At 45.6% G+C, this 20,604-nt stretch overlaps 1 protein-coding gene across 2 annotated transcripts in view; it reads left to right on the forward strand.

The window, feature by feature from the left end:
• Positions 1-20,604, forward strand: part of RPTOR (regulatory associated protein of MTOR complex 1) — a 411,258-nt gene that overhangs the window by 353,112 nt on the left and 37,542 nt on the right. For both annotated transcript variants that reach the window (XM_068263876.1, XM_068263877.1), the window contains 4 exons: positions 1,691-1,849; positions 7,720-7,838; positions 17,369-17,472; positions 19,222-19,408. In XM_068263876.1, the coding sequence (XP_068119977.1) occupies positions 1,691-1,849; positions 7,720-7,838; positions 17,369-17,472; positions 19,222-19,408 (569 nt within the window). The remainder of the gene's footprint in view (positions 1-1,690; positions 1,850-7,719; positions 7,839-17,368; positions 17,473-19,221; positions 19,409-20,604) is intronic.

Raw genomic sequence — 20,604 nt, forward strand, 5'->3', positions numbered from 1 at the left:
CACGCAAATTCTGCAGGGTGTTCCGTGCAGATTTTCTCCGCACAATAAAACGATCCCGCAGACGCACAAGTGGAAACAGGCCCATTTACTTATATTGTCTATGCGAATCCGCATACGCAAGACGCATGCGGATTCGCGATAGTGGAAACAGGGCCTTCTATAACCATGGAAATAAGCAGACAACTACTGGCAATAATCATTTAGCAGTGGGAGTTTGTGGCCAGTCTGTACTCCAAAGAGAAGAGAGTATTGTTGCCATGGTTGCCAAGAATTGAAATGTTAGCATCAAATTGACAAGACATCAGCCTAACCAGCCACTAAGCAATACAAAGCACACCTGAAGTGAGAGGTACCTGGAGGCTGACATATTTATTTTCTTTTAATGCACTTTGCCTGGCTGTCTTGCTGATCCTCTTGTTTCTAACACTTCTAGTCATAGACCCTGAACAAGCATGCAGATCAGATGTGTCTGGCTAGATTATCCACATGCTTGTGTCAGGTCTGTGATTTAGACACTACTGTAGCCAAAGAGATCAGCAGGATGCCAGGTAACTGGTATTGTTTATTAGGAAATAAATATGGCAGCTTCCATATCCCTCTCACTTCAGGGTCCATATAAAGAGTGACTGATCACTGATCACAGGTAAGCCCTAATCGACCCATTTGTAGGAACAATTGATAATTACCTTCTAATTACTTACGATCCCGCAAATCTGATCGAATGATTGCATCTGAGGAAAATATTGTACCATTAAGCAGGATTGTCTGCCATAAAAGCAAATTCTATTTACCCACTGCTCTGTGTTTATTATGCAGTCTACAGCCTGACTCTGCATTGCATGCATTCCAAAATAATCTTAACTGTTTCTGCTGTAATAAATCTGAGCTCAGTCAGCCTGGCTCTATTTGGTACATAGCCTGGGAGAGGGAATATTGTTATCTCCCCTCCCACATTGCTGCTGCTCACTGATTGGCTGAGGGCAGTTTATTGTGACACGAGGCTGAGAAGGGAAATACACTTCACCCCTCTGAAGAAGCTGCTGAAATACGATCTACAGTATTTTGTGCTCACTTGTGTTTACAAAGCAAGCTAGATATGATGTGTGATAGTTTCTAGGAGGAAAAAAAGTTAGGGAGGAAATTATATCAGGAATGATTGGCTTCAGTCAGAGGTAGTAAAGATGGAAAATGCTCTCTTTATTTACTACCTATATAAAATTCACTGAAATCAAAACATTGACAGTACAATACATATGTTATGTAAGTAGAAAAAGTATTTATCTATTCATATATATTTTTTTCCCGCTTGGATAGTATGGCTGTCCCTCCTGCTTTAATAGGCACCTTTTAGATTGATAAATAAAAGGAACCTGAAACCAAGAAGCTCATCTTGTGACTTATGCTGAATACACACAGTTCATTCCCGCACTCGATTATCGCCGATGCGCGGCTCGATTCCCGTCGATTCGTTTATTTCCGACATGTCCGATTCACGTTTTAATGGATCGTTAGGTCGATTTGCCATACTTTACATGGCAATCGACCTAAAAATCATCGAAATGCGCTCGGAAATGTTTGGGAATAATCGAGCGGCGCATTCGATGCGGGAACGAACCGTGTGTATTCACCATTAGTGGCAATTGCTCGTGTCCAGTGCAGTAACTCTGCGTGTACTGCTTTTTCCAACCAGGAGGTGGCGTTATAGCCTTCTCACCGGGGAACCTGAGCACCAGCAGCAGCGCCAGCAGCACCCTGGGCAGCCCGGACAATGAGGAATACATCCTGTCCTTTGAGACCATCGACAAGATGAGGCGGGTCAGCTCGTACTCCTCACTCAACTCTCTGATAGGTAAGAAGCAAATAAGTTGTGTTTTTTTTTTTTGTTTTTTTTTTTAGTGCTGTGGCTCAATTAAATCTTTTCCTTCAGTATAAATGATGTTATCGAAAATATGATCGTTCGCTAAAAATTGTACTGTTAATGGGCACCTTCAGAGGGCTGTATATAAAATTCTAAATTAAGGCACAAAATCATTTTCTGTGTAGGTAACACAATGTGTTCCTGTCTATCAAAGTTTATATTTTTTTCATATTCGTCTATTTATTATCATTTCAAATGAGTTTAAAATAAATTTGAATTATCTGTTCACTGAGGTCAGTGGAGGCTAGAGTATGATGCTATTTATAAAAGTCAAATTAGGGTTCGTTCTCCAGGTGCAATTCATCATCTTCTCGCGGGTGAACTGCTGGTTTCCATCTTTACTGTTTCTCTGTGATGCCAAAACATCACCTAGGCAACAAGCTTACATTGCTGTTTAAGATCTTCAAACACTTAGCGGGGATTCAATTACCTTCTGGTCATAGTGTCCTTATTTTATCCAAATAGGAAGCTTTTTGTTATTTGCATGCTGAGATAAGCGTGACACTGTAGCTAAAAATTAAACTTTCCTGCAATCCTTCTGGCAATGCACAGTTCCTGCAGTTAGGCATAGGCACCCAGACAAGGTGAAAATAAAATAGGGGACATATAAGGACCTTTTTTTTTTTTTTTATAAAGGAGGTTTACATATATATGTTTGGGCTCTATTTTTGCACAGTTTTTTTATTCTTTGCATTTACACCCCCTGAACATCTCAATGACCGTGATCATTGATGAGTTTGGGAGAATGTTATTGGATACAAGCGGCGCCCGGTGTGGCTCTGCAGAACCAATATACCTGATGTACCTGATGCCGGTTCGATAGTGGGCGTCGGCCATCATTGCACCCCATTTCCCTGATATTGATCCAGCGTAGATGCAGCTTTAGTGTACAGCTTTACGTGACTCAGATGGGATGCAGTATCTCGCTTCCATATCAGGCCGGTTTTACATTTGAGGATAGCGTTGTGCCACATCCCGCAACGCCAAAAACGAGTTTCATGTGGCCCTGCGGTTGAGTGGGCCGACAGGGTCATATGCATAGTGCTGCCAACTCCTACACCTGCCCAGTGACCAGGCCCGGATTTACATCACAGGAGCCTATAGGAAAAGATGTCCTGGCACCCTAGACTTCGCCCTCAATGAACCTACACATCCCCAAACTGCACTGCAAGTGTGCTGGCTCACTCAGCTGTCACTCCTCCCTTACTTCCCTTGCCTGTCACAGGTGTACCTTAGCATTAGGTAGCCACTCAGTATTAAGTAGCTAGTGGTGCCTCCGACTGAAAGGAGATCTTGTCAGTGAAAGGCCACGAGCTGGGTGAGTACCCTCTCATTCACGCTCAGCTCAGGACCCTGCATAAGGAAGGGGAGAGGGACACCCCCGGGGAGCGGGAGTGAGCGCCTTTACATCATCAGGCGCCTCTAGGCACGTGCCTACACTGCCTTATGGTAAATCCGGCCCTGCCACTGACGTATTTCCTGCTGGACAGGAAGTATGTCACTGGGATTCCAGGTTTCCCAACCATGTTTGCATCATTCCCTGCATGCGCACCGCGCTGCCACTCTAACAAATTACAGGTTTTGCACCAGCCAGTGACTTCCTCTCATTCTTCCCCCAGGAAGCTGCATGGTAATGCGATGTCGACTTTGTGGCAGGTCGGCAGCAAATCGAAAGCTTCCAGCGCAACATGATGCGGTTACCGTACTGGGCCCCATACACTGTCTTTGCTGTTGCGTTACCCGCCGTACAGAAAGGGAAACGCAATATAAAAACGTGCTCAAGTGTAAATGGGGACTCAATCTATGAATACATTTTTATTTTTTTAATGCGTAGGACTTGGCTGTCGCTCGGCTGTGCACGCCGAAGTGGGATTCCCCTCGCGTTTCTCTTCTTCTTGACACACGAGGCCCAACACGCTCACCACTCTTCGCCTCCCCCCTCCATGCTTTCATCCCTCTCTGCTTGTCATATTCATCGTTTCATCTTGTCTTTCCTCTATTTCATTTGTTATCCCTCCCCTTTCTTTATGATGTGATATTTCACCGCTCCTGGTCCCCCCCCCCATCCCCCCGGTACTCCCTGTCGTCTACCCCCTGCCTCCCCGAACGCGCACACTCTTGCTTTTGATCTAGCTTTGTTGGCGTCAGTCCTCCAGGCCTCCTGGCGATCATTAGCAGCTGCTTCTCTTACAAACCGCGCAGATTGAGAGAGCGGCGGGCTCATCACAGCGAAGACTTAACAAACCCGCCGAGATGAGCGGACAGGCGAGAGCGGGCGTCGGGAAACGAGCCGTCGCCAGTCCTCCCCGCCGTCCCTGGGGTGGAACTCCATCTCTGCAATCACCGAACTCAATTAATTTCTGCCCCTCAATGACAGCGGAGAGGGCGAGCGTGTCCCACCAGCCGTTCCGGGAAAAAGATCTGTAATTCACATCAAGAGAGCTGTTTTTAATTTTTTTTTCTTTTAAACCGCAGCCCACTGAAATGTTTAAAGGAATACTGAGATAGACATGTGTATGTACAGTGCCTAGCACACAAATAACTAGGCTGTGTTCCTTTTTTTTTTTTTTCTCTGCCTAAAGGGGTTAAACATCAGGTATGCAAGTGACAGTTTCTGTCCTGTTTGGAACTGGGTTGAACTATAAAGGTAATCCTCTCTGATAAGGAATAACAGCCATAAAACACTTTCCTGACAGTAAATGGCTTCTGAAAGCAGGAAAGAGATAAAGGGTCAATAGTTCATAGATTGTATCCCTGGCACACTTCAATGAATGTGTTATAGAGTAGAGACAATGAAACAGTAAAAACTTCAAAAAGTAGTTTTAAATATAAAATACATCTGTGGGATATCTAAAAAAATTACTTTTTATAAGGAGGAGGATAGATAAAATGGTTTATCTCATCAGTTTATTTCCACCTTGGGTGTCCTTTAACCACTTAAAGGGGAACTTCAGCCTAAACAAACATACTGTCATTAAGTTACATTAGTTATGTTAATTAGAATAGATAGGTAATCTATTTTTTTACCCACCCTGTTTTAAAAGAACAGGCAAATGTTTGTGATTCATGGGGGAAGCCATCTGTTTGGTTGAAAGGAGGTGACAAGGAGCAGGAGACACAGTTCCAACTCTCCTGTGTCCTGATTACCCCTCCCAGCTGCACACGCTAGGCTTCAAATGTCAAATTCAAAATGTTAAAAAAAAAAAAAAAATTACACCAAAACAGCAGAACGAGAGCAACATCAGAAATCCCATCATGCTTTGCACAGCATCAGTGGAAAAAAGCCCGGGCAGTTTTCTTCTGTGCAGCTAAAAATGAGGCTTGGATAAGAGAAACAAAGTTCTGATGCTGTGAAACTGTTAAAGAAACACCAGGCCTTTTCAGTGCTGCTGAGTCGATTTTTAGTCCGGAGGTTCACTTTAAGTCTATCTGGACGGATATATCTGTCCAGATAGACTGTGCTGCTGCCGCTGAGTGAGGCGCGCGCGCTCCCGCTGCCTGACGTTTTTCTCAGATGCTGGGCTGTTGAATTGTTTATAAGCCAGCAGCCCTCCTCTATACACTGGGTTCTGCAAAACCTCAGCTTGTGGCCAAGATAGTACGGGTGCCCATACGTTACTCGATTTTCTGCATCAATATCTGGTCAACTCGATCCTAATGATTGATCTGGCAATGCAGGAAGTGGATCAAGTCACTTTAATAGACAATGGAACACACAAAAACAAGAGAAGGAGCCCCCCCCCCTTTACAGAACCTATATGAGCCAAAACCAATTCCAGTTACGTCTCCTCTTTTGTACTTGGCGAAATAAATTATTCTGATGCTAAAATCAAGGTAAGAACAGCTTACCTAATATTGAAGATCTAAGCCAGTATGCATTTAAAGTGGGCCTGAACTCTTGCACAGCACAGAAGGAAAACCTAGAGAAATGCATCCTGTATGTATTTAGAGAGATTAGCCTGTCTTATCGGAATCCTGGCTAGGGTCAGCACCCATTCAGTAAGAAGTCCTTGGGCAAGACTCCCTAACACTGCAGGGTGGCCTCTTGAGCGCGTCCCAGTGGCTGCAGCTCTTGAGCGCTTTGAGTCCAACAGGAGAAAAGCGCTATTCAAATGTCCAAATTATTATTCTTTATTGCAGGATTTGCATCAGCCGTAACAAATAAATGTTATTATGCTGTTGCTTATGGAGCAGAGAGGAAGTTCTGAGGTGAGATCAGTAGTGGGTGGAGCTTAAGCGAATCTGATCACTGCTTCGAAGGACCAAGTGAACTCTCTTGCTGTTTGTTATTGAAGTGACATGAGGAGATGTTTGTATAGTACCAGTCTTCATTAGAATTTGTCCTGTGTTCCTTTTTCATGGCTTAACCACTTCAGCCTGAGGGCAATTTTTACGTATAGGTGCTGCTCTCATTCATTCGCCAATAACTTTATTACTACTTATCACACCTAAATGATCTATATATTGGTTTTTTTTCAGGACAAATGAGGCTTTTAGTGTGTGTTAATTTTGTTTAGTAATCACCTTATTTTCTATGCATTTTAAAGGGAAAATAAGGGAAAAAATAGAAAAAACAAACTATTTCTCCAATTACATCCATTATAGCTGTACATTAAACAGTGCTGACTACAAGTTAAACCCGCTGATTTTATTTGCTCACCCATCCTGGTTCTTGCAACATTTAGATTATGTTCCTAGCACAAAGTATGGTGACACTATTGTATTTGGAAATAAAGGTTTTGTTTTTTGCTTTCTCATTGTACACTATCAATGATTACAAGACCCTATTTTCAAAAATAGTAATATACCCTCATGGCATACATATTTAAAAAGCCAAGTTCCTAGGGTAACCATATATGTTTTTTCTTCTATATTCTGTCACTTTGTTTTCATTTCAAAGTATTTTATTTCGGTACAAAATATGCGAAATGTAATTTTTTTGATTCTGTTTGTAACTAAAAAGAATACAGGAGACATGGGCCTCAACACTAAAACTCTTTAAACTCGATTCTACTACCTATCACGGTTAAAATGTTACAACATATGTCTGTTGTAGTGTTGCTAAAACTTTCCCAAGTTTGATCATAATTCTGAAAATGACTACTTATGTTTGATTGAGTTTATCCATGCCTATTTTTCCAAGCTTTAAGACCCACCAAATGTGCCTCATTTAGTAACAAACTGGTGGTGCAGTCTCCACAACAACACTGGACAAATATATTAGTCCAGTTGTCTTTAAGTGGTTAAAGAGAAACCGTTACCAAGAACTGAACTTCATCCCAATCAGTAGCTGATACCCCCTTTCCCATGAGAAGTCTTTACTTTTCACAAACAGATCATCAGGGGGCTCTGTATGGCTGATATTGTGGTGAAACCCCACCCACATTGTGATGTCAGGACCATGGTCCTGACAGTTTTCTGTCTGTAAATCTCATTGCATTGTGGGAAATAAAAGCTGCTTACAGCCGTTTCCAACTGCCAAAAAAGCAAGCAGCAGCTACTTCCACTGACATCACCTGCCAGCAGTAAAAATGTCACCATGTGATAAATGTCGGAATGTAAATCAGGGAGAGGAAAGATTTTACGATTGGCAAACTCTGACTAAATCATTTATACATAATTATTGTAAAAATGAAGCACTTTTTTATTACATTATTTACACTGGAGTTCCCCATTGATGAACCTGTGTTTTGTCTCCGAGGTCGGAGCTCAGTTAATGATCTCAGGTTTGCTGTGAATGAGCTGATCTCTGGCACAGAGTTATAAGCGTCCCTCCTGACTTTATATAGCTGTCCCCGCAGGTGTGTCCTTCAACAGCGTGTACACCCAGATCTGGCGGGTGCTGCTTCACCTGGCGGCGGACCCCTATCCCGAAGTGTCCGACCTCGCCATGAAAGTCCTGAACAGCATCGCCTTCAAGGTAGGTCGCGTATGCCAAGCGCACGTTCCCGAACATTTCATAATATGCCCATAATGACATCCGCTTAACCACCATGCTGGGTACACACGTTGCGATTTCCCGCTCGATCCACGGGATCGATCGATTATTTACGACATATTCGATCAGGTTTCGATTGATACAGCCGTCGATTTTGCTTACTTAACATGCAAAATCGATGGATGTATCGATCGAACATTTCGGAAATAATCGATCGAGCGGGAAATCGCAACGTGTACCCAGCATTAGACAGGGTTCTGATTCCGTAAAAACTGATACATTTTATGTTTAAACAGATTGGTTTGTTACATTTGACCTCATAGTTACATAGTTACATAGTTATTTTGGTTGAAAAAAGACATACGTCCATCGAGTTCAACCAGTATAAAGTACAACACCAGCCTGCTCCCTCACATATCCCTGTTGATCCAGAGGAAGGCGAAAAAACCCTTACAAGGCATGGTCCAATTAGCCCCTAAAGGGAAAAATTCCTTCCCGACTCCAGATGGCAATCAGATAAAATCCCTGGATCAACATCATTAGGCATTACCTAGTAATTGTAGCCATGGATGTCTTTCAACGCAAGGAAAGCATCTAAGCCCCCTTTAAATGCAGGTATAGAGTTTGCCATAACGACTTCCTGTGGCAATGCATTCCACATCTTAATCACTCTTACTGTAAAGAACCCTTTCCTAAATAAATGGTTAAAACGTTTTTCCTCCATGCGCAGATCATGTCCTCTAGTCCTTTGAGAAGGCCTAGGGACAAAAAGCTCATCCGCCAAGGTATTATATTGCCCTCTGATGTATTTATACATGTTAATTAGATCCCCTCTAAGGCGTCTTTTCTCTAGACTAAATAAACCCAGTTTATCTAACCTTTCTCGATAAGTGAGACCTTCCATCCCACGCATCAATTTTGTTGCTCGTCTCTGCAGCTGCTCTAAAACTGCAATATCTTTCCTGTAATGTGGTGCCCAGAACTGAATTCCATATTCCAGATGTGGCCTTACTAGAGAGTTAAACAGGGGCAATATTATGCTAGTATCTCGAGTTTTTATTTCCCTTTTAATGCATCCCAGAATTTTGTTAGCTTTAGCTGCAGCTGCTTGGCATTGAGTACGATTATTTAACTTGTTGTCAATGAGTACTCCTAAGTCCAGTTTTTCTTTCTGTTTTCTGTTCCTTATTCGCCTCGCCACCCGCTCAGTAGCTGTCGCTGTGGGCCTCCACCGTCTATTCGGGTCCCTGCACATGCGAAACACTGGTATACCAATAGACCAATGGGAATGCTCCCTGAGCACCAGCGAGGATTTTCATTGGTCCAATACTCGGTGAACCAATCAGAAGCCTCTCTGGGGAGGGATGGTTCCCATTGGTGTATTGCATACCAATTTTAGCCTGATGCTCTGGGATCGACATACCTGCTTTTCTAGCGTGCAGGGACCTGAATGAACCGCGGCAGTGGAGGCCCGGAATGGGTGGCGGCAGGTGAGTGTTTGGCAAAACGTACGCAGCGAGCTGCCTAGTGAGAGCGCACAACGTCCTTCCTTCTCATAGGCTTGCAAGGATTCCGTTAGCCTCAGTCACCATCCACTGTGCTCAGCTGATGCAGAATTATCGCACACTGACGATGCATCCAATTTCAGGCCAAAATTGATTGCATGTATCGATCGGACATGCTGCAAGATGTAGGGCCGATCTGCTCGATCAGATGTATGGTGGTAATGGCATGCGATAGTGGGACGAGCGTCAGAAGGTGTGTGATGTCACAAGAGGAGGGGGGGCACATTTTACATTGGGGGGTGTGACATCACAAGGCCAATTCCCAAGAGATTTAATTCTGAAGTTGATTGGGAATCGGCCTGCGGTGTATGGTCAACAGATATTTTTTCTATCAGATACATCTTCTGATGTATGGGCCCTTTTTATAGATTTCCACCCAATGTTTCAAAACAATCCATTTTTTTCTGAAAAGATTCAATCCAGTTTAATTCAAAATGAATTGATTCCTACCACACACTGCACATCAATTTCCAATAGATTCCAGCAGGGAACTGCAGATTTGCACTGTTTAATGCAGCACAAAGCTATAGGCCATCGATCTACCAATGCCCTGGCCCCGCCCCCAATTGGTTTAGCTTTTCCATCCTGTCCGATTAATATTTTTAGTCGATTTTGAGTCAAAATCGATCAAAAATCGATCGATCTGACATTTCCCAGCCGATGAATCAAATCTACACGGAGTCAAATGAGAAAATCTATGAAGCGGCCATACATCAATCGACTACTCGATTCGATAATTATCAAATCAGATGAAAATCGGTGCCACCAAGAGCATGCCCGATTGATGATGCTACAAATTGCGGGACGAAATTGGTCCTATGTATCGATCAGACGTGCTGCAAGATGCAGGACCGACATGCTCGATTGGGTGCACAGCGGTTATTGCGAGTGATATGGGGACGAACGCAACAGAGCCCTCGTAACCAACCAATGTAAAAGTTCCCCCTGGTGCAGTATAGTTTGCTTGTCCCTAGCCGCTGGCTCTGTCCTCACACATGCGCCCCACGTATACGCCGGCAACCGCATGGGACGCGTGTATGAAGGCGGGGCCAGTGGTGGACGCGGACAGGTAAAGTATACCGCACTGCTCTCGCCTTGCCAGGTCAGCATCTGCAAGGAGTTTGTATGTTCTCCCCGTGTCTGCCTGGGTTTCCTCCGGACACTCCGGTTTCCTCCCACATTACCCCAAAAAATAAGTTAATTGGCTTCCCCCTAAAATGCCCTAGACTACGATACACACACTACACGATACATACATACATAGACATATGACTGTGGTAGCAATTAGATTGTGAGCCCCTCTGAGGGAAAGTGAGTGACAAGACCATATACTCTGTACAGCACTGCGTAATATGTCGGTGCTATATAAATGCTTGAGTAAAAGAAATTGAGGGGGGACATCTCCGGGTATGGGCAGCAAATGCGGTGTCACAAGGCGGATTCCTGAGAGATTTTATGCTGAAATGGACCAGGAAATCGGTCTGCGGTGTATGGGAAGCCAGCGGCGCTCTCGCTGATCAGAGAGAGATCTGTGTCTTGGTCAATCTGCCCAAATATCATCCGATGTATGGCCAGCTAAAAGTACCAGTCAGGATTTCAAAAGCAGAGAGTGGGAAAAAAAACTCTTCTTTATATATAGTCAGTCCCCTTTAAATGTGATTAAAAGGCAACTGTAGTGAGAAGAAAATGGAGGCTGCCATATTTATTACCTCTGAAACAAAACTAGCTGCCCGGCAGCCCTGCTGATCTCTTTGGTTGCATTAAGGTGGCCATACACTGGCCCGATTCGCGGCCGTTTTGACAGCAGATTCGATCCTGGGATCGAATCTGCTGCCAATCGTTCGCGCTAAACGCACCCGCCGATCCGATTTCCTCCCGAAATCGGATCGGTCCGTCGATCACGCCGTGCAGGAAATTACCCTCGATCGCCCGCGGGTAGGGAGCGCGTCGCTAGCGGCGGCCGATCCGATCAGGTATACATTACCTGACGCTGGCTTCCGGGCATCTTCTCCACGCTGCACCAGCTCCATCCCGTCGCTTCCTGTCACTGCAGTGACCAGGAAGTTCAAATAGAGGGCGCTCTATTTGAACTTCCAGGTCACGGAGTGACACAGGAAGCGCCGGGATGGAGCTGGTGCAGCGTGGAGAAGATGCCCGGAAGCCAGCGTCAGGTAATGTGGGGGGGGGGCGGACAGGCAGCAGCGGCGGCTCCACAGATTGTGATCGGTTTCAGGCTAAAATCGATTCACAATCTGTTTGCAGTAAAGGCAGCCATACGATCCCTCTCTGATCAGATTCCATCAGATAGGGATCTGTCAGCTGGTCGATCTAATGGCAAATCGACCAGTGTATGGCTACCTTTAGTGTCTAAATAACACCAGAAACAAGCATGCAGCTAATCCTGTCAGATCTGACAATGGCCTCAATTTACTAAGCTTATCTCCTGTCTTTAATAACATTTCTATAGTTGTCACCATGGTGATAAGGCATGTAGTATTCAGGAAACCTTTTACCTCAGGCAAACCTAAAGTTAACTCTTCTGTCTTTAAGTTAACTCTTCAATCCTTAAAATAACTCCAGAATGCTAAAGTTAAAGACAGTCTGTTAATTAACACTGTGTGAAAATAACTACAGAGGAGGTAACTTAACTACAGAGGAGGTAACTTAACTACAGAGGAGGTAACTTAACTACAGAGGTGGTAACAACTACAGAGGAGGTAAATTAAGGAATGAAGAGATAAGATAACTCTCTTACTGTGTGGAGGTAAGTTTTCTCTTGCCTTATTATCTCCAGCATGATCTTAGTGAATTGAGGCCATTGTCAGAAACACCTGATCTGCTGCATGCTTGTTCATGGTCTATGGCTCAAAGTATACGAGGCAGAGGATCAGCAGAGCTGCCAGGCAACTAGTATCGCTTACAAGGAAATAAATATAGCAGCCTCCATATACCTCTCACTCCAGTTGTCCTTTAAAAGGGTTCTGTGGCAGTGGGTTGAAAATAAAAACAGACACTTACCTGGGGCTTCTATCAGCCCCCTGTAGCAGTAATGTCCCACGCCGTCCTCCTCCGATCTGCCGGGGGAGTCGCACCGGCGGAACAGGTAATGTATTGCAGCTAGCGTCGGTCGTCGGGCATTCGAACGCCGCCATCTACGCACTCCCAACCCACCGGTGATCGAGCAAAATCTTCCGCACGGACGGATCGACGGGAACTATTGATTTCGGACGGAAATCGATCATTCTGTCCGCGTTTGCGCAATGATTTCACAGCAGATTTGATCACAGTGATCGAATCTGCTATATATCGGCGGGAAAATCGTTAGGTGTATGGGCCCCTTAAGTGTCACAGAACCCCTTTAAGAAGCTTATAAAGCACCCAACAAATATTTCACAGGCTTACTCTGATAGAAGGGTGATGATGTAGGAAATGGCGGGTGGTGGATAGGAGAGCACAGGGGATGCCGCAGCAGATTGGCTCGGGGTTTCCCATCTCCCCCTGGCGCCCATCAGTCTCGCAGCCTCCCCCGTCCTGCAGGCAGCGCTACATCTCTCCAGGGAGCCTTGTTGTTGTTACGCTCCAGGAAGACTCTGCAGTGTAACTGACAGCGCTGAGTCTGCAGGGGAATCCTGGGCTTCCCTTTGCCCACACTGCTCCTCGCCTTCAGCGCCACAGGCGCTTCTGCAGCCCACGCTACACGGCTGACGCCTAAACTCTGCATGGAGCTCCTGCAAGGACCCGCCAGATTAACCCTTTACAAGCCATTTTTTTTGTAGCTCAGCTGCATTCCAGGGAAAGTGGGTGATCATGGGAGCGATGCAGCCGAAGCAGATTGTTTCAGCGCATGGCGATGCTCCGGGTGCGTAAGGGGGTTCTGAGATCGCTGGACCCCAAATTACTTCTCTCTGAGTTGCGACGACGACGTATACTATTTAATGCCGCCAGAGCAGGGGCGTAACAATAGACCCTGCAATGGATGCAGCCGCAGGGGGTCCCATGGGGGGAGAAGTTTATTTTCCCTGTCCTGAGAGACAACTAAGGGCACGGAGAGAAAAAGCTTTCTGCTCTCTGCACAATTGTCTTAATGACTGCATCTTCTCAGCCACTGATAAGAAATCATACAAAGATTTGTAGACCGTCCCTATTCAGTGTTTAACAAGGTCTTGTGTACATCACCCTGCCCCCAACCTCTCTCTCCCTCCCCAAGTGTTGTGTACTGTATTGATGCTGGAGGAGTCTGCAGAGCCAGTTCTGCTTCATCAGAGATGGACAGAGGAAGGGCTTGTTCACACTAAGGACGCTTTTGGCTTTTTTCTTAAGCGCCAGCGAATTTCAAAATCACCCTAAAAGCGCTTGTGCAATGATTCCCTATGAGAGCGTTCACATCTGAGCGGTTCGATTCTGATCCGCTCAACAAAGCGCTGCCTGTACCATTTTTGGGGTGATTTGTCTTAACCTTCCTGGTGGTAAGCCCGAGCTGAGCTCGGGCTATGCTGCGCAGGAAGATATCTCAGCCCCTGGTGGGGCGATTTCCTCCATTCAAAATGCTGTACGCGCAGCTAGCACTTTGCTAGCTGCGCGTACAGCTTGATTGCCGCCGCTCTGCAGCGATCACCCGTACACAGCGGCGCAAGAGGGCCCCCTCCGCCAGAGCCCTGTGCTGCCCGGACCAATGAGTGCCGGGCAGCGCTATGGGCTGGTTCGGAGGTGTCTGACGTCAGAACGTCGGCTGACGTCCATGACGTCATTCCGATTGTCGCCATGGCGACAGGAGAAGCCAAACAGGGGAGCGCGTTATATACGCGTTCCCCTGTTTGCTATTGATGCCGGCGACAATCGCACTAGAGGGACACATGCGCCCTCTAGTGGTGTTTCATGTAGCTACCACTCTGGTAGCTTTACATGAAACACAAAAAAAAAAAAAAAAAAAAGGATTTTTTCCAATTTAACAACAAAAAATTACCGCCAGGGAGGTTAATGGAAGGTGTAGGGAAATCGCAAAATACTTGGAAAAGTGCTTTGTATAGCGTATTCCCCAGAGCTTTCATGAATAAATACATTGGCCTCAATTCACTAAGATTATGCTGGAGATAAGGCAAGAGAAAACTTACCTCCACACAGTGAGAGAGTTATCCTATCTCTTCATTCCTTGAGTTACCTCCTCTGTAGTTAAGTTTCCTCCTCTGTAGTTATTTTCACACACAGTTAATTAACAGCCTGTCTTTAACTTTAGAATTCTGGAGTTATTTTAAGGATTGAAGAGTTAACTTAAAGACAGAAGAGTTAACTTTAGGTTTGCCTGAGGTAAAAAGTTTCCTGAATACTACATGCCTCATCACCATGGTGATAACTCTAGAAAGGTTATTGAAGACAGGGGATAAGCTTAGTGAATTGAGGCCATTGTATTTGTTATTTTCCAGGTCAAAGAGTTCACTTCCTGACTTGCGTCAGGGAGTGAAAAAACAGTTCACTTTGCAAAAATGCGCTTAGAAAACCTCTTAACAAAAAATCGCAACGCCCATGTAAGTGCTGGGAGGCTCTAAAAATAATCGTACACAAAATGGCAAAACGTTGGCGTCAGCGATTGCGATTTTAGATGTGAGCAAAGCCTAAGTGTAGTAAGAAGCTGAGGCTGGGAGTACACTCGTCAGTTTTCTGTATGCATTTTCTGTACACCGTGTGTCTATGTGGGAAAACATGCACGTTTTATGGCAGAAGCTAATGGAATTGATAGAGAAACTGCCTACAGTGCTTCATTGCTGTGTGTTTTTATCTGCATGGGGGAAACACATACACGTGTGTGCTAGCTACTTGGTTAACATTGGTTCTCCGTTTACCTGTGCAGAAAGCGAGGGGGAGTGAGGGGTGCCCAGTGATTTCTAGTTACGCCCCTGCGCCGGGGATCGTAGCGGCAGCAGGGTGAGCAGTCATTTGGCTCACCCTGCGCCCAACTCACCGTCGGCGTGATAATATGCAAGTTGTACATCGGTGGGGATTTTGGAGGGTCTCTACCTCCTCGCACTAGAGGAGGCTGGCTCACTGTAGCTCCGCCTTATTGCCTGCACACCAGTGTAACACAGCACAGCGTGGTACCAAAGGGGGTCAAAGTGTCCAACACTCTGATTCTCACAGGCTGACGCCATGCTGGGCTAGATCCTTCAACGTTGCGCCTACCAGAAAAGCCATAGACGCCCATGTAATATTTAAATTGCATGTCAAAGGGTGGGACCAGCGGTGATCCACACTTATGCTGGATACACACGGTGCGTTCGCGCACTCGATTTTCCCGTCTATTCGTTTATTTCCAACATGTCCGATTTGGATTTCGATGGATCGTTAGGTCGATTCGGCATACTTTGCATGCGAATCGACCTAACGATCCATCGAAATCCAAATCGGACATGTTGGAAATAAACGAATCGACGGGAATCGACGGGAAAATCGAGTGCGCGAACGCACCGTGTGTATCCAGCATTAGATCCAAAGGTGTTGATGCTGTGCTGGATTTTACCTGGCAACAGCACCCCTAGTGGCAGCCATGTTTTCCTATGGTGGGCCGAGATTGGGACTATACTGGATAATGTCAATGTCAGACATAGTCCAACACTGGGCTGGGAAGGGTGAAGGCACAAATAAAGAACTGTACGAAGCACATTGTAGCAGTAATAAAGGTGATAAGTGAGTATAAGGAGTGCTGGGAGGAATACATGTGTTTGTCACTGCAGTACAGCCCGCTTCCTTTCCTCTCTGGGTTCAGCTGAGAAGCTGTGCATTGTTTGACCACGTGAAAGACAAAATAATAGCATGCTGGGTTACATTAACCAACATAAGGGATGGGCAATGAAATGCAACTAATTTTGAGTTGATGCAGTTTAATGCAAATTTTATATGAAAATGTAAGCAGCTTGAGCATGAACAAATCAAAACCCAGCTGAGGTAAAATACAGTTGGTCCATTTTTTAGCTGCATCAATTGCATACTAAATTTGCATAATATTGCATCAACTTGAAACTATTTCAATCTCATTGACCAGCTCTAGCCATCATCACAGTGGAAAACAAGTACTGTATCTACATGAGGAACTGAGCTTTGTAGATTACAGGAAGTAAGGTGGAAAGCTGTGGCGAAAACTAGCCAGCATGGAGATGGCCTAAGCCAGTATGGATTGGTGCACAGCTGCAAGTGAGCAGCCATAGCATTGACTATTATGAGTGTTAAAAATATGTAGGGGGAAAAAAGAGAACTGAAAGTAAAGCTACTACTCGTCTTGTCATCTGCGCTACAATTCCCGCCTCATGCTCCAAGTGCAGGGATAGCAATAACAACAAACACAAGCATAGGCTGACATCACTTCCTGTTCATTTTCAAGAGTCACAGTGAGGCAAAGCAAAAGATAGGAATTCTGGTCATTTAATTTCATTGTTGCCATGAATTCCAGCAAAATTAACCACTTCCGTGTTTCGGGTGGTTTTGCTGATCTGTGCTGCGGGGGCTCTTCAGCCCGCAGCACAGATCGGATAGCAGCCAGGGCGATCCGACTTCCCCCCCCCCCTTTTTTTCTCCACTAGGGGGATGTCCTGCTGGGGGGGGTCTGATCGCCGCCGGCTGTTTTTTTTTTTTTTTTTTTTTTTTTGCAAAAATGTCTTTTTTTTTTTTTTTTGCAACAAAACATTATTATTATTATTCAGTTAAAATAATGTGTTCCATTAAAAAAAAAACTAACTCTCAGCCTGAAGTGGATGTGTAAGTATATATTACCCGCTGCGTCGGTTTAGCATATAAAGTACCCCGTTGAGACTGGACGCACGTCACGGTTGTGGCAGGAAGCTGGCGCTAGGCTTTGCGTGGTGTTTGATGGTCCTCTCGGGATGTGGCGTTAGTTATGGCGCTATTATCTGTCACGCTGCTGTCACCTCTGTAATCTCTTCTTCCTGTTTCTCTCCGCAGGCCACCATGAGCACCCGGCCACAGCGCATCCTGGACGCCGCGGCACTCACGCAGTCTGCCCCCGCCAGCCCCACCAACAAAGGCATGCACATCCATCAAGTGGGGTGAGGAACCTCTGCCATCCATTATTGATGCCTTACAGCGGCATTCGCCTAGTCATCGTTATTCATTGTCTCCATAGTCTGAGCTATTAAAGTGATAGTTTCTCTCTCCAGTGCTTCACCGTATAAAATGTATAACACCTAGTCGGGGCCGGATTTCTACAAAGGCCCAGGCCTTGGGCGGCAGCAGAGCAAGGCGGTACCTGGACATAATAGAGGAGGTGCTACATAGGAAAGAGGAGACTGAAAATGGGCAGCAACACATGGAAAAAGGGAAATTGATGCTCAAGGTAGCTGCTCATGAAAGAGAAAGGCTACAGTACATGGAGGGTACACATGGAAGAGGAGTCTGCACATGGAATGGGAGGGGCTACAGTACATGGATGATACACATGGAAGAGGGGTCTGCACATGGAAGGGGAGGGGCGCTGCTGTACATGGATGATACACATGGAAGAAGGGGCTGCTGTGCATGGATGGTACACATGGAAGAGGGGGCTGCACATGGAATGAGAACGGCTTCTGTACATGGATGATTCGTATGGAAGAGGGAGCTGGACATGGAATGGGAGGGGCTGCAGTACATGGATGATACACATGGAAGAGGAGTCTGCACATGGAATGGGAGGGGCTACAGTACATGGATGATACACATGGAAGAGGAGTCTGCACATGGAATGGGAGGGGCTACAGTACATGGATGATACACATGGAAGAGGGGTCTGCACATGGAAGGGGAGGGGCGCTGCTGTACATGGATGATACACATGGAAGAAGGGGCTGCTGTGCATGGATGGTACACATGGAAGAGGGGGCTGCACATGGAATGAGAACGGCTTCTGTACATGGATGATTCGTATGGAAGAGGGAGCTGGACATGGAATGGGAGGGGCTGCAGTACATGGATGATACACAAGGAAGAGGGGGCTGCACATGGAATGGGAGGGGCTGCAGTACATGGATGATACACAAGGAAGAGGGGGCTGCACATGGAATGGGAGGGGCTGCAGTACATGGATGGTACACATGGAAGAGGGGGCTGCTGTACATGGAATGGGAGGGGGCTAAAGTACATGGATGATAGACATGGAAGAGGGGGCTGCACATAGAATGGGAGTGGTGCACTACATGGAATGATGCACATGGAATGGGAGGGGCTGCTGTACATGGATGATACACATGGAAGAGGGGGCTGCACATGGAATGGGGAGGGGCTGCTGTACATGGATGATACACATGAAAGAGGGGGCTGCACATGGAATGGGGAGGGGCTGCTGTACATGGATGATACACATGAAAGAGGGGGCTGCACATAGAAGGGGAGGGGCTGCTGTACATGGATGATACACATGGAAGAGGAGGCTGCACATGGAATGGGGAGGGGCTGTAGTACAAGGATGGTGCACATGGAATGGGAGGGGCTGCTGTTACACATGGAATAGGGGGTTAACTTGCACCCTTTCCCCACTGCTGGGTGGCTCAGTCAGGTTTGATCGTGTCATGTGACACCCAAGTAGGAAGACCAGACTCAAGTCTACATTTTCCACCATTTTGCATAACAGTAGCAAACATGGCCTCTTCCACAGGATAACCACTTGTAGTACACAAAACGTAGATGGTGAAATTAACACCTATCAACACGATTGCTTTGAGAATTGGCCCTATTCAGCTTTGAACTTAACTGGACTTTAAATGTAAAGGTATAACTTACGATTGTTATTGTTTTTTGCTCATTTTTTGCCACTTTTTCAGAGGGTCCCCGCCAACTCCGAGTGCCAGCAGCTCCAGCCTCACCAATGACGTTACAAAACCCTCATCCACCCGAGAGCTTCCTTCCAACAGACCCATCAACGTGGGGGGCAATGCCGGGGTCCAGTACACGCCCCACTCCCACCAGTTCCCCCGAACCCGCAAGATGTTTGACAAAGGTCCTGACCAGGTAACGTGGCTCTGGCAAGGAGTCGGCGATAAGTAGTGAAAAACCTATAAAAAAGGCACCCATTTATCCTTTGCTTACACGATACAGTACGTTGTTCTTCAAACAGAACGGTGCCGGTAGCCAATGAGAATGCAGCATTCAGTAAATGTTCCTCTTTGCAGTTGAAAAGTGGTCTTTAAAGTGGACCTGTAGTGAAAATACTTGTAAAAACATGTTTACTGAGAGTTCAGAAGCCAGTACAAAATATGCCTGGTCTCCCAGAGAGAATTTCGCATAGCTAATAATGCTAGGCTGTGACATCACTGTGATACTGAAGCCAGGTACACTTTCAATTACAATTGGCCAATCGCTGACCAATTTTACCACCTCCATGAGAGTCAACCGATACTGAATACTATGAGCAGTTTGTGTAGGTAGACCTTCATATTACAAGGAGGTGGAAAAATTGGTCAGTGATTGGCCAATTATAATTGAAAGCGTTTAACAGGCTTTAGCCTAGACTGTTTAGACTATGCAGAATTATCCTCCCAGAGCATTCTGGGAAACCAGGTATATTGTGTACTGGCTTCCGAACTCTAAGTAGCAAAACATTCTACAGGGATTACCTGGCAGGACTTAATTTCAGAACAATAGGGAAACACTAATTTATGAATATTGTGGAAAAAAAATAATTTATTCATGCCCTCACTTTTCACTACAGTTCCCTCTTAGTACAATTTGCATCAGCGCCATGCTGCTCAGTAATTCTCAGAGATGTAACTATACGAGGGGCAGTCCCTACAGCTGTGGGCGTCCCTTAGTGGTTTCCCTCCCCCTTCTAAGTAGGTCATACCTCCAGAGCCAGTGGTGTTCTGGCCATGCTGGTTATAGGTTGTTTGCGGTGGAGGGTCATGGTGGTCGCACTTACAGATTGCTGTTAGGTGGGCCTCCTGCTTGTCTCGGTCATCTAGGGGTAAGGGGAATGTACATTGTTTGAGCCCCATAGAAGTTCTGGTGGTAGAGCCCAGGACTTGTACATGTAAACAGTTAAAGGGGCACTACAGCGAAAAAATGTAAAATATGTGCAAACATATATAAATAAGAAGCACATTTTTTTCCAGAGTAAAATGAGACATAAATTACTTTTCTCCTATGTTGCTGTCACTTACAGGAGGTAGTAGAAATCTGACAGAAGTCACAGGTTTTGGACTAGTTCA

The sequence above is a fragment of the Hyperolius riggenbachi genome, chromosome 12, assembly GCF_040937935.1.
Source record: "Hyperolius riggenbachi isolate aHypRig1 chromosome 12, aHypRig1.pri, whole genome shotgun sequence".
In the NCBI taxonomy this organism is placed as follows: Eukaryota; Metazoa; Chordata; class Amphibia; order Anura; family Hyperoliidae; genus Hyperolius; species Hyperolius riggenbachi.